This window comes from Eublepharis macularius, chromosome 13, assembly GCF_028583425.1.
Source record: "Eublepharis macularius isolate TG4126 chromosome 13, MPM_Emac_v1.0, whole genome shotgun sequence".
In the NCBI taxonomy this organism is placed as follows: domain Eukaryota; kingdom Metazoa; phylum Chordata; class Lepidosauria; order Squamata; family Eublepharidae; genus Eublepharis; species Eublepharis macularius.
Window position 1 is genome coordinate 60,411,073 of NC_072802.1, and position 26,659 is coordinate 60,437,731.

General features: G+C 41.5%; 1 protein-coding gene across 2 annotated transcripts; it reads right to left on the reverse strand.

The window, feature by feature from the left end:
* Nucleotides 1–153: 153 nt before the first annotated feature.
* Nucleotides 154–26,659, reverse strand: ANKLE2 (ankyrin repeat and LEM domain containing 2). Of its 2 annotated transcripts, none has more exons than XM_054996597.1 (13): nt 26,605–26,659; nt 16,949–17,410; nt 14,854–15,048; nt 13,905–14,098; nt 11,415–11,603; nt 10,617–10,739; nt 8,923–8,989; nt 8,409–8,590; nt 7,530–7,636; nt 5,962–6,155; nt 4,186–4,909; nt 3,607–3,738; nt 154–2,440 (listed from the first exon to the last, which is right to left on the reverse strand). In XM_054996597.1, the coding sequence occupies exons 2-13, from the start codon at nt 17,397–17,399 to the stop codon at nt 2,230–2,232; spliced, it is 2,769 nt and encodes a 922-aa protein (XP_054852572.1). In that variant the 5' UTR covers nt 17,400–17,410; nt 26,605–26,659; the 3' UTR covers nt 154–2,229. The 2 variants fall into 2 exon arrangements, with proteins under 2 accessions (XP_054852572.1, XP_054852571.1); XM_054996596.1 differs by lacking the exon at nt 26,605–26,659 and adding an exon at nt 23,588–24,283.

Below are 26,659 nucleotides of genomic sequence, written 5' to 3' on the forward strand. Positions count from 1 at the left end.
TGGATCAAACATCATATAGATGTCCCACCCTCCCAAAAAGAATGCTGCCGTTTAGTAGCAGAAGCAATGTGGAAGCAGTCCAGAGAAGCACGAAGAGCAGGGCCTTGGCCAAGACTGATCTACACACGAACTTACTGCTAATAGTTTGTTTTAAATAAGCAAATTTAATAATGTGGTTAAAAAGTCATGTAACACACTGACAAAAAGGACTCAAATGTGAATTGTAGTTACATTAATATTATTCTAATACCAACACTTTGGACCCCTCCCTGCTGCCACACCAGTGTTTACACAGTTTGTGCTCCAGAAGTACACACTACAAATACAAAAATGCATACCTGTCACATGGGAAAAGAAGAAAACAAAACACTGTCAGTCTAAGTTTGTTTTATCAAAGTTATGATGTTTCTAAGTGAACGTTTTCTATTAATATTGTTTGGCAGTTGAACTGACATAACTAGATAAGGGTGTTATAGTCTGGTTTGTTTTCAGCCTTGTCAAACATACAAAGCAGAGTGGGGAACAGGTCACCCTAGCCAATTACTCGTGTCAGCTTGAATTTCTTGGCTCTGAAACCATGCTAAGGGATTTATAGACATTGAATTCTAATGTTGGCAACATTTTCCCCCTCCAAAGGAATCTTTGCGGAAACTTCCTTTCCACACTGTTGCAGAGATGAAATCCCTAAAATTTATATAGAGCTCTGCCTTGGAATTCAGCATTCTGGCAATCTGTGTTGCTGTTTATGGGAAAGATGTAAGACTGCTAATTCCGAAGCAAATCTGGAAGAGCCATATGAAAGTTAAATAGCTTGCTCCATGTTTTGAATGACCAATTACTTTAAAACTAGTAGGATGATATATATAAATACATTCATTAATGTACATGTAGGTCAGCTATATAACCTATGATTTAAATAAATATACTATGTAGCAAACAGCTGCTTACAGCCTCCCAAACAATAAGAAACAGCATGAAAACACTTCACCTGAGTGTTACCAAGTTAAAATTAAAGTGCTCATATAAGGGAATAGCACTTGTTATTAAACATAAAAATATGTTACAAAAGGCACTAATTAAATTGGAAGAGCCTTAAGTGCAGTTCTGGAGTTTGGTACCAAAACAGTTGGACAGTTAGGAACAGTATACAAAATGGTCATTACACCCAGTGTAAGAAATAGACCAACTCAGTTGCTGCTACAGAAATGATTGCAAGCTGGGTAATATTTTCCTCCATCACTTTCTCTTCAAGCACTATTTTGGAAGAAGTACCTTTCCCCTATTTTAGATAACATGTACATGACAATGTGTATTTATGTGCTGCTAGAAAAGGCTCATTAATACAACAAAAAATAGATGCAGGTTCATTCTTTAAAAAAAAAAATCCTGGATCTTTAACTCTCAAGTAAGTTATGAAGTACTTTAGTGGGACCCCTCAGTTAGGTATTCTACACATATGAAACCTGTTCCAAACGTATTTGTTCCCATAGTATGATAGTAAATATAAGACTACAGTAGATCACTTGGAAACTTTTGTAGTGTTATTGCTAATGATGATTGTATGTAGGAACTGTGAAGTCAGCATTTTGCATTTGAGGGCAGAAAAACCTATTCAAGCACAAACTTAAACATCACCATTAATTTCTAACATTAGTTTTTCTTAACAGTTTCAGCATAGGACACTTAAGTGATCACCTGCTGCTTTTAACCAACATTAATTTTAATTAGTCATCCATAAATTTGTTATGTACACTGATGAACGGTTCAGTTTTCAAGCAGACCACCCCCTTCCCCCCCCCCCCCGCCATTTTTTCTCTCTCAGCTCAACTGGAAGACTAATCTTGGTATGTAACTTGCTATCTTGAGTGCTCTCTGGTCTACCACTGCTACGATGAAAGGGATATGAATGTGGAGAAGTTGAGAGGATGCAGCAGACTTGGTGACAAGCACTTCTTGTTCTACAAAAAGGCCATCATCCTTTCTAGCCAGGATTATTTTCAGGAATGTTTTAGTTCTACTGTTCAGGAGGAGACCTCTCACTACTAACTAACACATAACTGTTACTAATCTACAAGTCACCAATAAGCTATCTACTAAACGGAATGAAGACGTTTGCTGTGAACAGCCCCTTCCTCCAAGAAGAACAAAAACACACCATAGGCCAGTGTTTCAACACCTTAATTTTTCCTTCAGTTTTAAAAAAATTTAGATTATCAAAACAGTCATAGTCTAATGAGCTGGCGCTCCTGAAGAGTGATGCAGTTTGGAGAACAGAATGTGGTTCACATATGCTGGGCTGTACCGTCCAGGACTCCTAAATTCTGGAGAAAAATTGGCAGCAGCTGTGCTGTACTTTCCAGGGCTACAATGTAATGGGCCACCAGACGAGCTTGGGCCTGTTTGCTGCTTGAAACCACCTTTCAGAGCTGGACTTGACCAACTGGAGGGGAAGAAAAAACAATTTTTTATATTTTAAGACAGCACCAAAAGATGAAGAAACGTTAACTATAAGAAGCAGCCAAGTCAAGACTGTTGGGTCCATCTAGCTCAATACTGTCTACTCAACTCTGACTGTCAGTAGCTCTGCTGATTTTTAAACTGGCGATGAAGCAGACACCTTCTGTCTTCTGAGCATGTTTCCTTCCCCAATGGGCTCTTTGAATCCTTACACCTGCCACCCCCACCCATTATAGGAGGGGGCTGAGGTTGAGACTTAAACAGAAGCAGAAAACAGGGCCAGCCACCTATTTCACTGAAGACAATACAAAACTTTATTAGTTGTTGTCTTGTTTTATTTGGAAACCTAAGAATATTTTTTTTCAATTGTATGGGCCTGTTAATATTCAGTGTTTCTTGATGACTGCCAAAGTTTCAGGGTTTTAAAGAAATTCTAGAGTGGTGGCCATGGTAGTTAAAAAGATAGGACTATGATACTGTGAAGATGAAATGGACTCCAGTTTGTGAAAACTTCTGCCACAAGTTACCATATTTACCCAAAAGGAAGACGATCTTGCATCCTTAGAAAAAAGTCGCACAGAAGTTTTATTACTGTATATAACTGTACAGAATTAGAAGGGGCCTTACAGACCATCTAGTTCAACCCCCTGACCAATGCAGGAATAGCATATGTTGTATGTGAATTTAAGATAGCCTCATCTTTTTTGTTAACATGAAAAAAGTCATCCTTTCAAGTGAACAGGTAATTTGCAAATGCCATGAATTTTTTTAAAGCACTGATGCTCAGTTACCAAGAAACATCATGAATGTGCATGGCCTTCTTCAGCAGGATGGTCAATGCACTAAACAGTCACAGGTGAATCAATATTCCTCCCAGCAATACAATTAAATTTCTTTTCACATATAGTTGCTGCCCTGCAAGAACGGACTCCTGGGAAAGGAGCAATGAAATGTACACAGCCAAAGATGCTAGCCCAGGAGTTCTTTACACAACAGTGTACTGGGCCACTTTTAGCTCTGCCTCCTCCTATCATGCTACACCATACCCATGTGAGCCATGTTACCCTAATCTTTTAGGCAAGCCACACCCACACAGCACAATATGGCAATATCCAGCTGACCAGCCTGCACCAATAAGCTTCAGTGTACCTCTGCCGGTCGGAAGAAGAGTAGGATTGTACAGAAGTGGTCCACTTGTAAATAGCAGGATATCTTTGTGGGTCAATCTCTACACCATTTAGAGCTGTTAAGACATCATTGTCCAATTTGGATGGCTTCTCACTAAAAAGAAAGAACAAGGTTAGGAAAACAGTTTACTAGCTACTAAACCAAATGGATACCGAAACATTCTTAAAACAAATTTGTTCACACCTTAATCAGTACAGCTTAATGTTAAGGCACGATTAGATCTTTTACGTGACCAACAGTTTAAGAACAGATTAATGGATTAAAAAGGTACCTCTGATTAACCATTTCTAAGATCACTAGTTTGAAGAAGATAACTGGGTTGAAAAAACACCCCACTCAGACAAGGAATGTAGCTGATATATTAAGTCTGCTGTAAACACTTTAAGAATTGAACTGCATATATGGAGTCTATCCCCAATATGTCATGTTAAAAACTTGTGATTGCAACACACTGCAATGTGAACGTAAGTATTTAAACACACGCCCCCCCCCCCGCCACATTACAGAGCGCATAACATAAATTTAGTTTGTTAAGCTTACCCTAAGAGAAACAGCTTCTTGGCTCTTTCGGTTGACGGTGGGGTCTTTAAGAGACCTCTTGGAGACATCTCAGACTGCAGTTCAGAATGACAAACCTGCTTCCTCTCTCCACTCCAGTCATTGATTTCTTCTAATGGTCTTCCATCTAGTGGCATTTTATCTTCTGTCCTTATTTTTGTATCCTCAGTCTTTCCAGCAGCTGCACCTATCTTAGTCAGGTGTTCCCTAGATTTCCTAAGCTGCCTTGTACTTTCCTTCTGAAATCTCCCATTTTTGCTTTCTGAAACGGCTTGGCTCAGCTTCCCTGTTGAACATTCATCTCCCAATGTCTGATCCTCGCAAGCCAGTTTATCAAATTCTTCCATTAAATTAGAGATGGGGGAGGGAAGGCACTCTTCTCCCCCTCGACTTGGATGCCTCCTGTGAGTGCCTACTGTCCTATCACTCGTCACAGGACTACAACACCCATTTTTACTAGCTGGACCCCCATTCTCATAGTGCCTGTTGGAGACATCTGCCATTTGCATTATCCCTCCGGTGTGTGCAATGGAAAGGATGTCACGCTCTGAGCCTCTAATTTCACTGATTTTTGGTTCACTGGACGCATTCGCTCGGCTGTAGTTCCGAGCTGCGTTCTGCCTGTTCTTCACTTCTTCCAGGCTCATATCATCATCCTCTAAAAAAGCTCCAACAGAGATGGAATTGCAGCTTTTTTTACCTTTGCCTAGAAAATACAACAGAGGAATGTTGATAATTGATGGCCCATATGATACAGATGTTACTGTTTTCATAGCTTAATCTTTATATTCATTTTATTTCACAGAGCCCCCAGCCTAACTGAAAAAAATTAGTAAGAATCCCCCCTCCCCACCCCACATACATTCTGCAGGGCTAAAGAAATAAGTCCATTCACAGTGGCTTTGCCAGCTGTTCTACATGAGAGATTACTAAACTGGTGATGCTTAAACCAAATATATACTACTACTATTTTTATTTGCTTAAATTATTTTATATGCCCACCATTCTCCCAATAGCTCAGGACCCAAGGCAGGAAAGAGAGAGAGTGAGATTAGTGTACACAGTTCCTTGTAGTTTCATAACCAAATATTGCCCTATAGTTCTTGTTTGCCACATCAGATTAGACAATACCACTTTGTGCCTATGGCCAAAGTTTGAAACATTATTTTGTAGATAGGCTCAAACATGAGGGGTACAACCCTCCCTAATGCACATTTGGAAACAGGCAGGAGAAGAGAAATAAATAACCATGGATAACAGGAACAATTTTAAGGGAACAAAGAATAGTCCCCCGAGTCTGGTCAAGAATTTTAACTATACAAATAATATTTTGAACACACAAACAGGCAGAGAGATGACACATTCTGCAGTTCTAAAGATGTTAGGTTATCACTTCATGCATATGGCCGAATAGACTTTGGCTCCGAAATACTTGGGTCACAATATGTCAGTTATTTCAGATGTCGCAAGACAGTGTTTTTGCTGCAGGAAACTAACACGGCTGTTCTCAGGTATTTATCCTTGCTGTGCCACGAAACTCAGTCATGTTCAGCTAGTCACACTTTCTCCAGCTAATCTTGGTTAGGAGGACAAAACGGAGGAAGGGGGAGCCACATACGCTTTCCTGAGCATCTTGGAGGAATTGCAAGAAAAAGAGTAATGGAATTATTTGATGGCCCTAAAAAGTGGCCGGTATTCCTATCAAACTTCAGCATTTTTCCGAACCTCAAAAGTGTTTTAAAAGAAGTTTTGCTTTACCTGAAAACTGCGCAGTTTTGTATCTGTTGTGGGTTTCATTCTCCCCTGTTTCCTGCTGAGCTTTATTGCTCATTTCCCGTTGATTCAGGTATTCTTCTAGATTTTGCAACCCCTCCTGGGAAGACAGATCAACAAAACAGCCCAGAAATTCCCAGTATTCAACCCACGGGAACCCCAGTTCATGAGCTAACTCCCTGCAATAAATAAGACAGAACGAATCATTTGTGAAACATTAAACAAGACAAATTTACTGAACATGTTTTTCAAAAATCAACCAGTCTAAAGAGCGGACACCATCACAATTAGCATAGCTGAGCTATACACCATCACAAGCTTTCACCACAGACTCAGCTTAATTTTTACATATAATTCTCACATAAAGTTATTTGGTAGAACTTTCAATTTCCTGCTGTCAATGCAAGTAAGTATGGGGGGGAACAGTACTTTTTAATTCAAGCAATGCCCACCCCGCCCAAAGAAAGAAAAACACCTTCACAAGAAATTAGAGGTTGATCATGAACATTATATAAACACAGGAATTGATGCAGTTCTAAAGTGTGAAATGTTTTAAAACTCAGCTGCACAGTATATAGGTGTATGCATCAAATCTGCAAGTTTAGTTGCAGTATTACCACTTTTGCAATGCATTTATTAGCTCTTGAAAACAATACAACATACACAGAAAGGTTGTGGCAGTAGCATAGCAATGGTAGTTCAGGAAAAGTTTTGACTAGGAAAACTATGTGGAAAGATGGCAGGGGGAACGGCTACAGGGAGCAGCAGGGAAGGGGGTACAAATGGAGCAGGAAGGGAACATAAGATGGTAGGAAGTAAGTCAGAGGAAGAACGCCTCAAACTGTTAAAGAGGCTGGAAGCTTAAAACTGATACAGCAAAAAGGAAATGCCAAAAAAAAGAGAGGGAGAGGAGAGGGACTTCTGCACTGAAGAAGGGGATGGAAAATATTATAGAACAGTACCCTAGATATAAGTGATGCTATGCAGAATTTCTGCAAGTATAGAGATAACGTGGTAGGGACCAAACAGGTGGTGACTAATACATTCCTGCAATCTTCTCATATAACGTTTATGTTATTTATCAAGCATTTCCCCGAGTCTTTTCAGATGCACTCATGAGCACCAAAGAGAAGGCACACTATCTTCAGATATTACTTGCAGGCAAACAGACGGTAGAAGGGGGATGAGGAAGAAATAGACCTACTGTAGTCTTTGAAATATTTCAAAATAGGCTCCCAACGGGAAAAAAGCTTCAGTAAAAAGGAACTGATCTCTCTTAATTCTCCCAATCCACTAAAACAGCGCAACATCATCCCCACTGCATGCATAGGACGGGATTGATTCTTACTCTTTCCCTGGCCCAGTCCACATAAAGCGAGGACTGGAAGCACCTCAAGACAGGCCGTTCTTCTCCTTTAAGCACCTTGTTAGTCATAATCTTCCAGTATGGCTGTTTTATTTGTATTTGTGTGTATAAAAACACATTATATGAGAGGGTGAACAGACACAAACAGGCCATCTATATTATTTCATGCTGTAAGGCTGTTAAATACCTTCCAACTCTTTCAACCCCTCTTTCCAGGTCAGATTTTCTAAGATTGTGAAAAAATCCTGCTCTCTCTCGAGGTGGAGTCTTCCACAGCCTGCGAAAGTCTTCTGCCTTTAAAAAACAAATAAACATTTATTTGACACAGCTACCAGGAATTACAACCAAAAGCTGTTTTTTCTTGAAATCCGAAATAAAGTATCTTTCCAGAGATCTAGAATGATCTAGCCTCAGTTTTTTAAAAAAAACATGTAAAATTTAAATTTTTTTATATACTTAATACCTCTTCTGATATTTCCTTTCTGTGCAGCTCTTTACAATGTTAATAAAGGACACATTAGAAACCCCAAATCACATGGGAGGAATCTACAATGTGGCCACTTCCAACACTAGTTTCTGGGAAGAGCTTTAGACTTTTGTTAAGCAAATGTTGCTTAAATTTAAGAAATAACTCAGATTATTTGAGTTTGAAAAAAGAATACTAAAAGCTTTGAGCAGAACATGCTGTAGAAATCAGGGGCAGGAGTCCACAACAGAGCCAAAACCACAGGTAATTTTGTTTCATCAGAAGAAATGTAAAGATCTTAGGATCCTTATATGCCTCACTTCTTACAGAGCAAAATAGCAGCTTCAACGTGGTTAAATGAAACAGCTACCATTCTGTTTTTGTGTAAGCAAGCCAACACATTCAGTTAAAAGTGTCATGCAGGGCACTAACAACACACGTATAGGTGAGGGCCCCATTTTTACAAAAAATGAAAGTCCGGTGTTCCAGGCCAGGCTACAGAAGTTGGAGCTGCATCTAGTTTCAATATAATGTTTTTTATTTACAAGCTAAAAACGCTGCAAGAGGAGAAGTTGAACATCTTTTCATGGTTTCTATTACCTTGGAAGGGCTCATTGGGCCAGCATAAGCCCGCACAGTTAGCACAGGATCTTTGGGGCTGCCGATGTATCTGGGTAAAGAAAAATGTGGGCTACCCTCTGTCTGATCAGGTGACCAAGGTGCTCCAATCACAGGCGCTGAGGCATTATCTTCTGCTCGGAAGAGCGGTACATAATACTGACCTAAGTCACAAGTAAATGAAAGTGGCATTAATGTTTTAGGGTTAGTTAACATATATTTAAATATCAATTGCATCTGTTTGCTCATAAACAGGAAGTTGAACTGGAAGTTTTAGAATCGTAGTGTATGCATGAACAAGATTAGTTTGATACTGGGTCACTTAAAGGTTCTACACAGACAGGCATCATGTTTTGACATTATATTACCTCAGTTACCAAAACAACAACTACCATCGCATTCATGTAATACAAACATGATAGAAAAGAAAATGATTTGGCATGACTTCTGTTAAACTTGCAAACCCCGCCACAAGATCAGTGTTCTAAATGCAGACCTTTCAAGTATTCCCTGATTTTCTCTTTCAGATCCACAGATTTATTTTTACTCCTCTCACAAATTACCTGTAGGGGAAAAAGTATAAGACATTATTCAACAGAAACTTTTATTTTATACTCCTCTATGTCGCAACAGTGGAAATAGAAAGCACTTTCTCAAGTCAGTATGTTTCAGTCATTTGAATAACCAAATTAGGCAGTTGTTAGTTCTCAGCCACACACAGGAATAAAACCGAAAGGATTTCACTGAAGTGTGCCAAGAAGATGGTGTCATTGCAGACGTAACACTGAGAGCAGATTCTCAAGACCCACTTGCTATGGGGTATGTTGTCACTCCAGGCCAGCAAAAAGCCACTTCATTGACCCACCATCATGCAAATATATCCTGCATCACAGCAAATAAGGAGGAAGAACTGTGCTTATATACATCTAGACAGATGAGTGTCGCACTCAGAGCAGTGAACAGAGTGTTATTATTATCCCCACAATACAGCTGGGGCTGAGAGGAGTGCCTTACTCAAGGCTACCTGCTGAGCTCATGGCAGTAGTGGGATTTGAACCAGTAGAATGCTGATTCACAACCCAACCACTTCCTCACTGTCCTACAGCTTTCTCTTCCATGCTTTCGCCTCAGCATGTTCTTAATTTCAACCGAAAGAACAACAGTAAGTACCAGTATTTTCTTGTGGCTACTTTGTTGTCAATTGTTAGATCAAGTCCACTAAGTAGTGCAATTTTAGAATAGCTTCGAAGATACTTTGGGGAGGGTTTGTTAGCTTATCTGAAGTAACGAATTAGGTAACGTGCTGTCCTAATGACATGAAGTCAAGTTAAAGCAAGCAAAAAAAGGGCTTGTGTCTTCAACCAACCAACCATAAAATTATTATCAATGGGTCTAAAATTCAAAGTTTCTCAGGCAACAATTGTAGTATACAAACTATAATTTTGCCACAATTAATATAAGCCTTTTCACATGTAACGTTTAATACATTTATAAATCAAATGTGTTTTGGCCAACACAGGTCTTCGTCAGCAACAACAACATACAGCACAAATAAATAGAGTTAAGAATAGAGTTCTGCAAAAAAAATATATATATAATTACAACTAAATAGTCAAATATGCAAAAAAGTAAAAATGATTAAAATAAGATTTTTAAACTTCATTAATGATGACTGAACATGTTTGGTTTAAGCAAGTATGGAATTTTAATTAGTTGTGTCATTCCCCATCTACAGAATAAGCAGAAGTCCAATGGCACCTTAAAGATCCACAAAATTTATTCTACCATAAGCACTCATGAGACAGAGTTCATTTCATCAGATGCAAAATGAAGTGAGCTCTAACTCACAAGCATTTATGCTGGAATAAGTTTTGTTAGTCTTTATGGTATCACTGAATTCTAGTTTTATTTTACTGAATGTTAACAGGTACTTTATTAAATGTTCTACTTGAGAGCCGATATGGTGTGTGGTTAGTGTCTGATGAGAATCTGGGGGGATCTTGGTTCGACCCCACAACTCTGCATGAAAGCTTGCTGGGTGACTTTGGGCCACTGCACGCTCTCAGCCTGATGCACCTCAGGATTTGGGTTACTTGACAAACTTCTGAACTTGCAACCAGTTGGTTATTTCTTTACACGCATCGGACTTTTTTGTATGAAACTCAAGCATACATTGAAAGAACAACTTACCTCTGCTGGACTTTGTTCATACTTGTTCTTTGGGTTCTTTTCAATATCTGGGTGTGAGGTAAGCACGCTAACAACATCTGGGTTCCCAAACTTGCAAGCAAAATGCAGTGGTGTGTCAAAACCCTACAGGGGAAAAAACACATACCAACGTTTTAATATTCCAAATTCCCATTTCCACCCACAACACACGTTTGAAAATTCTTGAGAACTGACTTGTTTGTATCTCAAAAATTCTACCCTGGATGAAAACAGACCTTGGGCTCCCCCTCCCCACCCCTTTCCCTAAGCCAGATCTTGGGAGCCAAATAATGAGCAAATAAACTACGTGTACAATTTCCTCCTTTAGCAAGTTTATTCCAGAGCCTGACATGTCTAAGTAGAAATCTCCGATTCACATTTTAAAAAACCCTGTAATCCCAGTCCAACATGGAGCCAACATGGTGTAGTGGTTAAAATGTTAGAGTAGCATCTGAGCGACTTGGGTTTGAACCTCAACTCTGCAGTGGAAACTCACTGGGTGACTTTAGGCATCTGATTCACTCTTGGCCTAACCTAACCTCAAAGGGTTGCTACTGGGAGGATAAAATGGAGGAGGGGAGAATGAAGTTGTAAGCTACTTTGGATCCCATTGGGAGGAAAAATGATGCATAAACATAATCAATTAAACCAATAATAATATACGGCAGTGAGTGACACTGATAATAGTAAACATACTTTTGATTATGCACACCCAGGACAGCCTGTTGAAGGAACAGCTGCTGCTTTGACATTCTTAACAGCAGGACAATGAAAACTCACCATTTTATCTGGTGTATTAAGATAGAGATCAACAATGTATCTGATACGCTTCTGTAACATGACTGCATCATCATCTGGATACATCATCCGCATGAATTCAGGGTTTTCTAAAGTGTCCAACAGCAACCGGCAGATACCAGGCTGATTCTCCTTGGCCACAACATGCATGACGTTGTATCTACAGCCTTCCTAAAAAAGAAGACGAAACACATTCACCATACATGAACTCTTAACAATTTGCTTCCTGTCTGGCAACAAAATACAGGAGTCTCCTTTTTAAATCTGAGGACAGCATACCAAAACTGCACAATGGAACTGGTTTTAAAATCTGCATAGCTGTGCTAAGGTTACGAGCTTCAACACTGTAACAAATTAAAAACCAGCCTTTTGTTAAAGCTAACAGCTCCATACTAACAGTTTGATTTCACCAAAATAAAAACTGCAAATCTAATTAGATGAAATCACCAGGCCAGCATTATCCAAGGCTGCAAAAACTGGAGTAACAAAGCAATGGGATATTCACCAAGTCTTACAGAAAATGCTTTGAGTTTAAGAAAAGTCAGGTTTTACTCATGGTTATCGTCACCACTTGATAACCATTCCCCTTCAGATGATATGTATTCAACTTCTACAGTTCTATCATAGGAAAGAAGGAGCTGTATGGTTGAAAAAAATGTAAACCAATTTTACAGATTGGGATCCCAACTACTGCAAGCAGAGCACACAGAAAAGATCTTTGTCCCCCTTCTCTTTGTTGCTCCAGCCCTCTGAAAAACCACCCTTGAAAGGGCATTCTCAGTGTAAAATATAGTGGCGGAGGACTGCAGTGGAAATTAATAGAATTCCCACTCCCCGCTCTTCCATGAATAGAGTAAGGGTCTGCAGAAGAGTGAGGGGTGGGCAGTTTCCACCCATTCCTCCTGCCCCTGTGCTCCATCTCAATGTTTCTGAGAATTCCCTGACCTTTGGGATAGATTTGAGAGTGAAGGATAAAGGAAGAGTAGCCATGCTGGGTCAGGCAATAGCTCAGCATCCTGCTTCCAACAGTTGCCTGTCAGACCGACAGTGAAACCCAAAAGCAGGGCTCATAGCCTTTACCTGCAGACTGATTTCCCAGCACTGACAATCAGAGGCATTCTGCCTATGAACTCAGCAGCCCTATCTCACCATGATGGCTAATACCCAACAACAGTCTTATTCTCCATAAATCTGTCCTATGCCTTTTCCCATCCCCATATTTTATGACAGCAAGTTCCCCATGTCAACTACCTTATTTAATTTATTTACTTATTTAATTTGCAGTCCACTCTCCCTGCATATGGGCTCAGAGTGGACAAACAACATATAAATACATATAATATATGCAATTAAAACACTGGTAGAAGTCATATTGATCTAGCAATAAAACATATTCAGACAGCCCACCATGCACCCTACATCTAACATCCTTAGGATCTACGGGGCAGGGTGGCTATGATTTAATAAATACAGGTTGGGGCACATATCCCCTCCCCTGGGAGGGGCCAGCAGGGTGATTCACCTGCTTCAATTCCCGTAATCCGGACCGAAGCAATTTTTCCCACCTGTTGTGGGAAGCAATTTTTCCCTTTTGTCTTTCATGAGGGGCTGCAGAAAGCAGAGGAACGAGGCAAAGATTCATTCCGTGAGCTCCGCTCCACTCCTGGTAACTTGGAACCCATGAAGTAAAATAAGCTCTTGCTTTAACAGAACTGCTTTTTGGCTGCATGTGAACATCTCACACAACTACTTTAAGCTTCTCGCTTTCTGGCCTTAAAAGCACAAGTTAGATTACTTTTAGTATATATAAACTTTGGCTTGAACACAGCAAAGCAACAGACCATCACCATAACACCAAGAATTATTGTGCTACTGAAAAAGAAGCCCAAGGTAGTCTCTTGTGATCTTGCTGCTCCACTTAGCAGGCACTGTCCAGTCGCGCTAGCCACTGGGATCGCCACTTCAATAAAGACTCATCATTCACTTGACCTAGCAGACAGTGAACTACACAGGCATATTTTATTCCCAAATAACAGAAAGCATCCTAAGTTAATTTGTGACGAATGACCCTAGAGGTCATCCTTGCCTTACTTTTAACTCCTCACCTTTAAATTACATACCCGTTTTCACTTAGTGAAATGAAAAATGAACCAACATTTAGATGCATTCGTGGAACTTCCACTGCAGGTTAGACTCACTGAAGAACAACTGACGAGGGCTTTCTCTTTTTTACCTACAGGCCTCTTTTTATTTAGGTTATGGATAAGATTTTTTTAAAAGACTAAACTTGGATTTTTCAGCATTTCTGAGGGTGCAAATGCTACACAAAATTCTTCTAGAGCGAACACTTTGCCCGTTCCCTGTTTAGTTAAATTTTTAAAAACATTCCTCTTGGTAATGTGAATTACAGCAAAGGGGCAAAAAGGTTATACTTGTATTTGCGTTTTGACAAAAGCAAGATCATTGCCCTACCTGTACAATTGTTGGGTTGTCACCAGAACCAATTAGATAGCGAGGATTACTCCAGATAAGTTCCAAGAATGCACTTTCATCTCCTTTCTCAACAGCTTTCCGAAGTTTGGCAGTAAGATCCTGCGTACGAGGACTTTTAAAACTGTTGGCTCGCTCTTTACTAACTGTTTCCATCTCAGGAGAGCATAACCCATCTATCAAGATAAAAATTGAATTTTATTCCTGATGGATTCTTGTTAAAGAAGGCGGCTGCCAAGTCTTCTCAAGCACAATGTTTTCATGGGGGGGAGTCCTACCTCTATCATACCACTCCACTGAGCAAACTTTGAAGCCTTCCTCCGCCGTAAAGATCCTTCCTTCAACTGAAGTGGCTCTTCCATCCCACTAGTTGGAGGAAGTCTCTTTAGGCTGGAGAAAAGGCTCTTCGGAGGATGTTTGGATTTGTTGTGGGGATAATGATAACATACTTTGTAAACCGCTTTGAGTGGGCATTAAGATGTCCTGAAGGGCGGTATATAAATCGAATGTTATTATTATTATTACCCCACTATATATATGGAGGCCACTGCACAGATAACGAAAGCAGCAAAATTGGCCACCCCCAACAAACATAACGGCCTCTAGTTACTTGCAGGACTCCCCAAGGATGCTGGGAAATATGACTAAGTTAATTAAAAGAAAAAATGCTTTCAAAAACCAAGATGTGGAAGATCTTTTCTTCAAACAAAACAGAAAAAGTAGATCATATACTTTAACTAGCACTAATTTTAAAATCAAGAATATTTATGATCTTTTCATTCACTGAAGGATTCACATGCTCCGCATCAGAAGTTGTTTCAAAACTGTTTTCAAAGACAGAAGGAAAATGCTGGCAGTAATTGCAATGGCCTCAATCCTGACAGTCATTTCAAAGGCTTTGGGATGGGACTATATTTAAACTACCACTTACCTCTGTTAAACACCGAGCACACTTTCACAGGAGACAAGGAAAAAGAGGACTTGGTTGGAGATGGGAAATAATCACATATCCCTTTGGCAAATTTCTCTGCATCTTCTCTATTTGAGAAAGCTTTAAATCGTGAGCCTTTTATCATCTTAACAGCTTGCAAAGCTTCCTTTTTATCCTCATATACATGCACTCTCTCTGGAACAAAAAACAATAAAATCAATTAATTTCTCTCCATGACTACAGTTGTCAAGGCCACGCGAGTTCAACAGATCTGGTCTTGTAGCTTTTGTTTCCAAACTCAGCTTGACTACCTAACACCAGCGCAGCCTGCAACAGAAGATACTCAAACCAGCTTTCGGACTCAGGGAAGAGGCTGAAATTAAGATGCAGTAACAAGACTTAATTTTTCAGGGTCTTCTGCTAGAAAGCTGCCAAAGAGTGCAAGAGCTGCACAGCACTGCTCTTTGGCACGGAAAACTGCTTGATAGGAATTATCCTCATCAAGGCTATGATGCAAGCCCCATCAGCAAGCAAACAACCATACTGTGAGAAAGGGCAAGTCTCTGAAGCCTTCCTTTCCAAATTATTTTACTTTTACATTACTCAAGGAGAGCCTGATAATGTAGCAATGGTTGAGGCACAGCACTTTACCACATCTAGTTACTATTGATTTCTCCAACCTAATGTGTATGTTGACAAAAACTTGGGAATCCAAAATGTAGATAAAATACTCTAACTCCTTTGCCCTCACTGGAATTCTTTTATCATGTGTGTGTATCTTTCCTGGTTATACTAAACATAACAATCTGTATTTTTAGAACAAGAAGTACCAATGCTGTCTGATCCAAAAATAAGCACTGATCCTTGGGAAACTAAGTTTCCGTTTTCATGCTGAACAATATTTATTCTGACAATCTACAAAAAGGACTGCCTTTTCAAGAGTCTGTTCTCAACCTGCGATTGCACATAGGCTAGGAATCTGAGGGGGAAAGCAGCTTAAACTTAGAAGATTCAGCCATCCCCCACTACGTTTGTGTATGACGAGATGCAAACAAGAGGCTGGGCATTTCTTTCACCTCAGTTACATTGGGGTTATGGATGCTTATTTTGACTACATATAATTTCTCCTGCTCACACATGCTCTACAGTGGAAATGAGCAACCAGATAAAGAAATAAAGATCACAACCAAAAGAGCCTAATTTCAAGTGCCTGCATGAAGAGCTTAGGGACCTCCATGAAAGCAAAAACAGTCTGTCCAAGCACTGATAATCAAGGCAAAGGGCAGGACGAGCTGGCTATCCTTTGGCCTAAAGCTTGCAGTTATCTGCACATTCCCTCACGTTAATCTAGCTGGCTTCCTTAGAGTTACAGACGCTGCTGTAATAATCTTTTCTACAGCAGTGACTACTTTTTCCAAAAGGTTCTTTTACCATATTGTGTCTCCATAAGGATGTAAAATAATACAGAGACTAAAAAAACACTCCACAATAAAATTTCAACTTTGGATCAAGGCAAGCCATCAGGGAAGTGCAAAAACTGGGATAACAGGACACAAACAAAAATAAGATATCTTAAGTAATCATTAAAAGCCACAGAGAAATAATTTGGCTCATGATTCCTCCACCCATCCATCATCTCAGCCAAAGATTACTCACACAGTATCAAGGAACAGAAGATGGATTCTTTAGAAAAGTTCATATTTGGTATTTTTGTGGAAGTTTTCCAACATGTATTTTTACATTGTAGCATGAACCACCTAAAAAGGATTCGCCATTTACACTGTCTCAAAATTCACCTCCCACAAAAAGTAAAGGATAAAACTGTGATCAGCCTCACCGTGTCTTCTTGAAGGGGCAACAGTAGTTTGCTATTTCTTATAATTACGGATTTTGCAGAACCTTTTGAAAATTGTTTGATTAGCAGGATTTACTCTCAATTTAGTTACAAATAGGATCAAATAATTAGTTGCATCAACAGCTCAGACCATTTTCGTTAGAAATGCTAAGAAGTTTGTCATCTAAATCTCCTCAGATTTTCTTTCAGTCCACACTCCCTTTAACAGCATTATATTACCAGAAATGAAAAAGAAATTACCATTTCTTGCCAATATATCATCATAAACTGGACATACACCATAGTACTGATGAGGTTCCTTAGAAGGAGTCTGAGAACTTGCTGGAGAATCAACTCCTGTTGCTTCATTAATGGATCCAGGGCAGATCTTCTGCATTAGGGCCTCCTCTTCGGGTGGGTTCAAGCCCATACTGTACCCAAAATCACCATCTTCAGAGGGGCCCACATGACCATTTTGATTCACTGGACGTTTGTTGGTTTCTAATTGGCTGTTATCAACGGCTACATTTCCAGGTACACCATTGGACACAGCTGTTCCTCCTTGCTCTTCCCATAGAGATTGGGCCAACCTTTTTTCAAAAATTGACCTAGTGGTTAGTGTAATAGGCCCACACTTCTGTCCAGCTTTGACAATTTCTTCTCTGAGCTCATCAGGAGTTAGCTGCTTTAATCGTGACAATATGTTATCCATTGTTATTACCCCTAGAAAGAAAGGGGGAAAAAATCAAAGTGAATCACCTACACCAAGGCCTACCCCCACACTGTATTTTAAGACGGAGGCTCAGTATTGAAGAAGTTCTTTAAATATGGGCAGTTTGGTCTTATCCCAGGGAAGACTCTTAAAAGGGAAGGGGCAACTAAGATGACGTGATCCCATGGTGAGCTTTAAGCCCTTCAAAAACCAGAAAAAACCAGAAAGAACAGAAAACTAAAATGTCTCCAAGAAAAGACCCTTTGGCACACTACACTCCTGCATGCTTCTTCTGAAAGTTCTGTTCCCATTTCAAGAACTCTTAGGCCTGCACAGCTGCTGCAGGCATGCACCTGGCTGCTCAAGCATCTTATTAAATCAGACATAAAGGCTGCATTGCTGAAAGCAACCCTGGAGAATACTTTTTGCTATCTGCAAGTCATGAGGGAAAAATCTATCAGCTGCCAGGATATGGAACTCCTTACAGAAGCCCTCACAATGGTTGTTTATCCAATCGTAAATCAAAGATGGCTGTGCTTAACAGGTGGGAAACTTTCAGCAAGCAGCTGCTTTGAGTCATTAAGTTAATAACGTCTGTATTTTTCTTTGTGACAATCAAGACTGTGAAGATGCACCATTTTAAAAGCAATCACTGAGATGCAGTAACTAGACTTTCATTCCTAACACCTTGTACTTTCAATACCCACCTCTGATTTGCATCATCCACACCTTTACATTACTTTTGTTATGTTCTTTTAGTTTCTTATTGTTGTTGATAGTTTTTATGCAATGGATACTGTATGACAGCTACTCTCTTAATATTGTTAATTCTATTTTGTGTTTTTAGTTACGACAGAAGACACCTACACTTAAAAATAATAATAAATACTTTCAGGATACCAAATGCTGAAGCAAGCAAGAGGCACCACATCAGAGGTGCCTACCGGACAAAACAAATGTTTTGTATGTATATATGTAATGACTGTATATATTCAAAACAAGCACTCCCATGTGATAGGGGGACAAAGACAGGACTCAGACCACTGCTGCTAATTTCTTCCAGAGTCGTCAACATAATTTTAAAACTCATCACTGGCACCATCTCTAATATTCATATTAAAGTTCCATCTCTAGCTTTTTCTTATGCCAGAGTGAAAATGAGACTTGTTCTTTCAGAACAGAAAATACTCTTTAAAGTATGGATTGGGTTTCATAGTACCTTTGTAAATACCTTTTAGCATGCTAGAGCACTTGCAATTCAATTCTGCAGGCAAAGATTTTAATTAATAAGATTATATGTTCCTTTTAAGTCAATACCAGGTAAGAACACTCTGCTACTAAACATAAATATGCTCTGTAATGGTAATAGGTTAAACTGTCTGACTAGTGACTATCAGTATTAAGTATTGGTGGAGAACAGTATTAATATGAAAAACTCAGCATGAAAGAAATCGAGTCTAAGTATAGCATCCCCCTAGTGTTACAGGAGTTTTCAAACTATTTTCAACAATTAACTGCTTCTTAAAATACTTCGGTTAAAAGTATACAGAGTTACTAAAATACCACCTCTGGAATTCAAATCCGTAATTCAACCAGCTTTTGCAATCTAAGCTTCTAGGAAATTAACAGTGCCATGAACTGATGGTATTTCTATCATTCTAATGAAAGCAGCCTTAGAACAAAGGAACTTTTGGGGTTGGCCAAAACAATGAACTAAAGCAAGTTATCCCCCCTTTTAAAAATGGTTGGAAGTGCACAGAAGGCATTGAATTTAGGAGACTAAATGGCATGTGTGGAACTGAGATAAAAAAAATTATTCCAGGGCAATTAGAATTTTAACTTTATTTATTTTACGTTTCCGAAACAAATGAAATTATCTTAAAAGCTCAGAAGACAATCAGTTCAGCTATTTATTCTCACATGATACAAGATAAAGCTATCAAAATGCCTTCTGGGGTTCACTTGAATGAAGAAAGGAGGTAGGGAAATATTTTAATTAAATAATGGAATAAAATACTAGCTGTGAAATCCTAAACAGAGTTACATCTTTCTAAATCAATTGAAGCCAATGATATTAGAAGGAAGTAAACCCACTTCAGACCGCATTGTAGGTCCTACAAAACGCTTTGCATAATTACTTCCCAAAACTTCATGGAGCAACTACTTGTTTAAAGTAGCCTGTTGTAACTAGATCTTTCATTCTGTACTGTGAAGATTCAGTTTTGCCTAGCTAAAAAGCAGACAGCCCATGTTATATAAGAAGAGATGCATGGAAGTCAATACTGCTGAAGCCTAGTCAACTCCAAGCATTAAAGAACTTGGCTTACAAAGAGAAGCCTCTTCCTTGGATAAGCAAAGCAACTGTGTATGTTACAGCTAGAACACTAACAACTTAATATTTATAGAGATATGAAACAGTAGATCAGGTAAGTCCAAGAACATTACCCCCAACTCTCTCCATTTAGCACAGCGTCTAATGTTAGTGGCAAGGATACTGAAAGTCATTTCAGATCTTAGTCATGAAGCATCTGGCAAGAAGCTTGAACATCTACTTCTCCTTCCCTATTTAAAAATAGAATGAATCAGAGGCAATCAACCAGCCATAAAAGGCTGGGGGAAAACTGGAACAGAGCATTTGAAAGAGATGGAAACAAACAGAATATAAATAGAATGTTAAAATACCAGAGATATTCTACAATTCAACCCATCTCCTCTGCTTTTATAACACAACTCTACAACATTATTTTACTGTCCAGAAAAATGAGTAATTTCCAGCAGATGAATTTCAGTGTTAATATACTAAGCGAACTGTGTCTTGTCTCAGATTATTTTTAAAGCACTTTCAGAGTAACACAATCTTTGCCAAGTGTTTCCTGGAGGAGACTAAAAATGTAAGATTCCTTAAAAGTTGGTCATTACTGAGAAGACTGGTAACAGCAGACAGCTTTCCACGAACAGAAGCTTGCACAGTTACCATTTTGCCTCTAAAACGCACAGCTACGTGGGAAATTTGCTAAGCATTCTAAGGTACATTCTCATTTCACTCTGAGCAGTGCTGCACAGTATCACCCCAAATGAGTTTGAGTGCGCCCTGAAATGTCTCCCCAATCCTCTACAATGCACAGGGGTTCAGCAGCACAGACTCCTTGGCACAAGTCATATTGCTGTTGACTGAATTCATTAGTGTTTAGGGCTGAAAATCTACACACACTTGCTTGAGAGTAAATCCCATTAAATCCAGCGAGACTCGCTACCAGGCATTGTAGGAACGACTGCTTAGATTTCATGAAGCGGTTACAATACACCATACAATCACTGCTGGTATTGGGTATATTCCAGCAACAGATATTGCCTCCAATTTGGAGCACAAGGTTCTAGCAATGGAGGGATGTTTATTCTGCATTTCTTCCTAGCTATGACTGTGCAAACACCATGCAGCAACCTAAGCATACGAGCAGTTCATTTGACTAAAAGTCCCCTTCCCCCACGTCTCCAAAACTGTGATATTATGTGTTGAGGTGTCATATAAGGAAAGAAGCTTTTTAGAACAGGTGAAAAAGTATAGGCTAGAGCTAGCATTTCTGAAGATATTATAGCAGTCAGTCTGCATTGTCCCAGAACAAATTCAATGTTATTCTCTCATACAGTTCTGTGAGTAAGATTTCCAAATTCTGAGTATAAGACAGCTGTCAGAACTAGTGTCTTGTTAAAATTCTAAAACCAAAGGGCAAATGCCCACACACATTTCAAACCCTCCAGGCAGAAGATATTTTAAAGCTTTGAACAGCACCTAGTCATTTGAGGCAGTAGGCTGTCACTGATTTAAGAAATGTTAGTCACAATCTTGAACATACTGCTGGGAGATCAGTGTGAATGGGTTGGCCTAAGGTGTAACCTGGAAGGCGCAAGGATCTATGAAAGTTAACATTCCTTAACAAACCTATTTCTGAGGGCCAAGCTAGAAGTGACGAATTACACTTGAATGGCAAGTGAACAGACTCACATGTATTCTTCCCTGTTCACTTGCACTCCACTTGCACTCACTTAGTGATCGAGTGGAGTGCAAGTGGAGCACAAGTGAACAGGGAGGAATACATGCGAGTCCATTCAAGTGTAATTCATCGCTTCTAGCTTGGCTCTTAGTGGGAATTAATTGATAGAAGATGGTCCACCAATAGCTCTGTCTCATCAGAGGTTGCAAAAGTTGGTTCCTCTAAGAAGTTGAGAGGTGGCAGGTAAGAAGGGTGTTGTATGTAAACAGACAGTCTGAGTTTAGAACAAAGAGAGAGAGTAAGAAACAGCAGAGAGTTGCCTGAAATGACTCTGGGGTAGGGGTGTGCGCTTCAGGTTCCCGATTCTGGTAAAATACCTGAATCGGACCCTATTTGTAAAGATTCGGGCCAGCACGGTGGCCCCAATTAGGAAATCCTGAATCAAAGCTTCCCTGAAGCATTCGGGAACCCTCAGGACAACTTTAAAGGGCCCCTTTCCCTTTAAACGATCAGCTGGCAGGCGGCAGGGGGATCCCCCCCCACCTGACAGCTGATAGTTTAATGGGCCCTTTCCTGCTGCTTGCAAGTGGCAGGGCCCTTTAAACAGCCCAAACCTTGGCCCTCGGGTAAACCTGAAGCAGGAAACCTGAATATTTTCGGGGTGCACACTCCTACTCTGGGGTGCAGGATCTCTCCCTGGGGATCTGATGTGGAGCAGTGGATGTGCTCCCACTATTTGCCTCCATTTCTGCTCTACTTTTATATTTACAAATAAAGCATGTACACTTCTCCAGTGCTTTCTCATCCAGAGGAAACTGGACCAGATAGCTCTGACCCTACAACTTTTCAACAAATATTTACTCTGCTGAATCAGACCTATTTCCAATGTCTCTGAAGCAAAAGCCTCACCTCATTTCAGATAACACACATATCTTTGCTAGCAGGCATCATGTCCCTTGTGAAAGAAAAGAGTGAACCCCTCTTCTACAACAGTGTTTGCTATCAACAATATTTAATATTGTTTTAACAATACATCTTTTTAGCTCTGCTGTAGTAAAATACTAAGGCTACTCCTATGGAATACGCTAGCAAATACTAGACTTCCAGAACATGTGGCCCCTATCAGCCTGTTCCAGTAAAGCCATAGGGTTGTCAACTCTGGGTTGGGAAATTCCAGGCGATTTGAGGTTGCAGCCTAGTGACAGCAGGGTTTGGGGATGGGAGGGACTTCAGTGGGCTATAATGTCATAGAGTCCACTCTCTGAAGCAGCCATTTTTTACAGGTGAACTGATCTCTGCAGCCTAGGGGGCAACTGTAATTCTGGGAGATAGCCAGGTCCCACCTGAAGGTTGGCAACAGTACCAACATCTTAAAGACTAGCACATTTTTATTCTAGCATACATAAGCTGCCATGGATGAAAGTCCACTTCATCAAATCTCCTGACTCCAGGCATGCCTCCCTTTTAAAGAGAAAAGACTACATTACCACATTCATCTTAGATTATTGCAGCAATCTCCTCCACCCCTTCACCTAAGACATATAGCACCTCATGGGCTAGAATCCAAAAAAAACTGTGGTAGAATAGAAATGTTAAGATGCCACGAAACAACTATTTTTTCCCATGCACAGACTAACTCAACTACCTGTCTGAAATCTGTGATCATGGGAGGGTCATCACTGTCAAGCCAGGACCTGAGAGGTAACTCCCCCCCCCTCCAGTCAGCCACAAATCTCAGACCTTGGGGCAATCATTCTCATTGCCTACCTACCTCACAGGGCTGTTGCGAGGGAAAACTTTTAATATGTGCTTTCTGCTTTTTGAGAACAGTTAAAAAAACAGGACAGCCATCGAACTGGAAATCTTTACAGAGAAAAGAATGCTCTATGTGGGGAAGTGCGTGTGCTGGAGTGTGGGCGGGGAGGTATCTTTGTTTCCCGTCCTGAACAGTAGGGCTGCCAGCTGCATATTCTAAATTCCTGGAGATGTGGGGAATGGAGCCTAGAAAGGGCGGGGTTTGGGGAGAGACCTCAGTGGGGTACAATGCCATAGAGTCCACTCTGCAAACATGCCATTTTCTCCAGGGGAAACACTGATTCCTGTTGCCTGGAGCTCAGCTGCAGTTCCGGGAGATCTCCAGGACCCGCCTGGAGCCTGGCAACCCTCCTCCACAGCCCGCCCCTCGCCGTCTCTCACCTTGGCGGCTCCCTCGGCAGCTCGGGTTCTCCTCGGGCCCAGGAGGCGAGCCGGGCGGGGCAGCTTCAGGGCCTCCGCGGCCCCTGCCGGCTCTCCTCTCCCACAGGCGCAGCAGCAAGCCCAGGGCGCCGATCACCGCGCAGGCCGTCAGCAGCTCCCAGGCCGGCCAGCCCCCCCAGGCGCCCCGCCACGTCCCGCCCCAGCCCGACCACCCCGCCAGCGCCGCCGTCGACATCCACCGCTCCATCGCTCGACCCGAGCCTGCCTAGCCTGACCGCTCCGGACGCCCGAGAGGGACGAGACGAGTACCTCAGAAGCGGCCTCCCGGCTTCCGTCGCTCCTGCCCTCCCTCTCGCGCACGCGCGGCGCCCCCTCCCCGCGCAGGGCCCCCTCTCACCTCGGGGCGCCTCAACTTCTCCCCCCACTCCCAGACCACCCTCGGGCTGGCTAGTGTCCTGCCTGTCCAAAACCTCGAAAATATTCTCCCTCCCCGGTTCTTTTACTGCTTCAAGGGTGCTTGAACAGCAGCCGCCTGAGGCGTGTCACGAACACATCCACGCGTGTCACGACCTAGAACTGCATTCTTCCCCCTCCCCGTGCAAGCCCGAGACTGTCTATCGTTATGCCTGACAGAAACCGTCCTACGTAAAGAGCAAGCGGGGAGCCAAATCACTCTCCACTCTCACAAAGAGGAAGGACCCCTCTCCCTTCAACATGCCCCCCCTTCCCTTCTCAGCTACTCTTCTGACAGGAATGTAACAAACACAAAAGGAACAGGGGAGCTAGTCCTTCGTAGCTAAGCAACGCGCCGTCCAATCGCAGCGAGAATGTAACTGGGTTTTTTGTGCTGCGTTGCATGATGGTTAAAAGGAACGCCCGGTGAGGAGTTCCGCCCATGAAGTCCCGCCTTCTCACGGAGAAAAAGCTCGTGCGCATTTCTTTATCTGCGAGCGTAAAGTTAGGAACTGCAGCTCGCACAGCCTGATGGGGGAAAAACACATGCCGAAGGTTCACCGGTTGCCGTGGTAACGCCTCAAGAGGAAAGGCAATTGGGGGAAAGTAAGAGAGATGGAACTTTCTGTCAACATTTCCGGTTCGCAAGCGAGCGCACAGCGCCATGCAGGGGGAGTAGCCCAAGAACGGCTCCCGACTACTGAATATACTTTTGCCCCGCACATAGCGGTGTTTAAATGGAAACCAGAAGTGATATATGACGCCGCCTCTTTTTTTCCTATGTATAAGCGAGACTAGGTCTCCATTTGCCACGTGTCTTTTTATTTTGCAGTCTGGCGGCCCTTAGCTGTGAAGGTAGTGGAATGGACTGTACCACTACAGACTACAGGGGTGGCACTTTCGAATATGCCTCCTTTTTGGTCGGGGGAGCTCCCTGCAAGGAAAAGCCTGATAGAACAAGGGTGACATTTCTTCTGCAGCATTTTGCCTGCTTATATTGGCTTTCTGATAGGGGAGCGCATTTTCATTTACAAAGAAGACCCCCATGTGATTCTAGTGGCACAATCCATTACAGAGCCTCGTATGCAAAGCTTAAATAGGCATTGCAAGCGACTTACATCAGACAGCTTACTCTGGTGGGAGAATGGGGCAGTCGAATGAAGTGTGCCATTGCCCACTGCAGGTGCAGGGGAGCTATTTCTGAATGTTGTCCCTAGCGAAAGACTTTCTCAACGTTTTTTTAAAAACCCTTTGCACAGCAAGGAAAAAAAGTTACATGGTTCAGCAGCCTGCGTGCTCGTTTGTTAGCTTTTCACTTGCAGGGAGTTTTTGAGGCAGTCCCATATTTAAAAATTCTGTTCCTGACGTGTACTCCCAAGTGGGGCTATCATTGCCGATGCCACAGGAGTTTATTGCCTCATTCTGCAGCACTTGTGCTTTAGGCTCAGGGCTGATTTAAGTAAGATGCTAATTAGGAATCCTAAGAATTTACCTGTGCAAACTGAAGGTGTTTAATAACCAACTTGAAGTAGGCTGCTACGCATGCAAAAGTGCAATGGCTGCAACATCAGCACACACCATCCCTCCAGAGTATGGTTCTTCACCTGCCCAGTCTGCAGCTTCAGTTTACCCTCCCTCCTGTCCCCACTCTTGCCCCTGGTTGGGGCAGGCACCTCTGTTGGGGTGTGATGAGTCCAATCACGGGGGCCTTTCTGTCCTCACCCACTTTCCGAAGGGTGGGGGGTAGCATTGGCAGTTGGTGACAGCAAACGTGGCCTGGCTCGCAGAGTGGGTATGCCTCTTCCTACCACTTACAGTGCTGTCAACTGCAGCCCCCCTGAAATTAGTGGATTCTGCCAACATCGTCAGGGGAACTATGTAGCATTCTCTCCTGGCTGTGCCTGGCCATGCTTGCTATGCCAGCATTGCATGCTTGAGAAAGTCCTTTGGGAGAGACCGAGCGGCACCAGAAATCCGTACAACAGTGGGAAGCCAAGGTTTAGGATTGGACTGCTCTTGTGGCAAAAGCTTTTATGGTGTAGCATCCACTGTTTTAGATACCACTTCATTTACCTCATTAGGTGCAGCTGATTATTACAAAATGGTATTTTTGTGGACTGAGATAATTTGAAAGTTATAAGTCTAACAGAGAAGTTTCTAATTCCATCAGCATTTTGGGATAATGGGTGTGATGGTAATCTCCCAGGCCAGCCTGTCAGTCTGATGAGAAGTTAGTAGGAAAACTAATAATACTTATGTAGAATTCAGAATTTTATCCCTCCCCCCATCCAACAACAGGCGATTTCAGTTATATGCTGTTATGACACCCCTTCTCCCATGAAACTCTCCGGTTTGTTTCCAGGATGTGGATCCATAAAGCAGATTAAAAAATCACTGATTGTTGCTAACAGAACAACAGGCGATTTCAGTTATATGCTGTTATGACACCCCTTCTCCCATGAAACTCTCCGGTTTGTTTCCAGGATGTGGATCCATAAAGCAGATTAAAAAATCACTGATTGTTGCTAACAGAACTGAACTAAGAAAAGTTCCGTTTTACTTACCTTAACCGTTAAAATGGCCAATTCATTTTTTTCAACACGCAGGAGTGAGGTACAG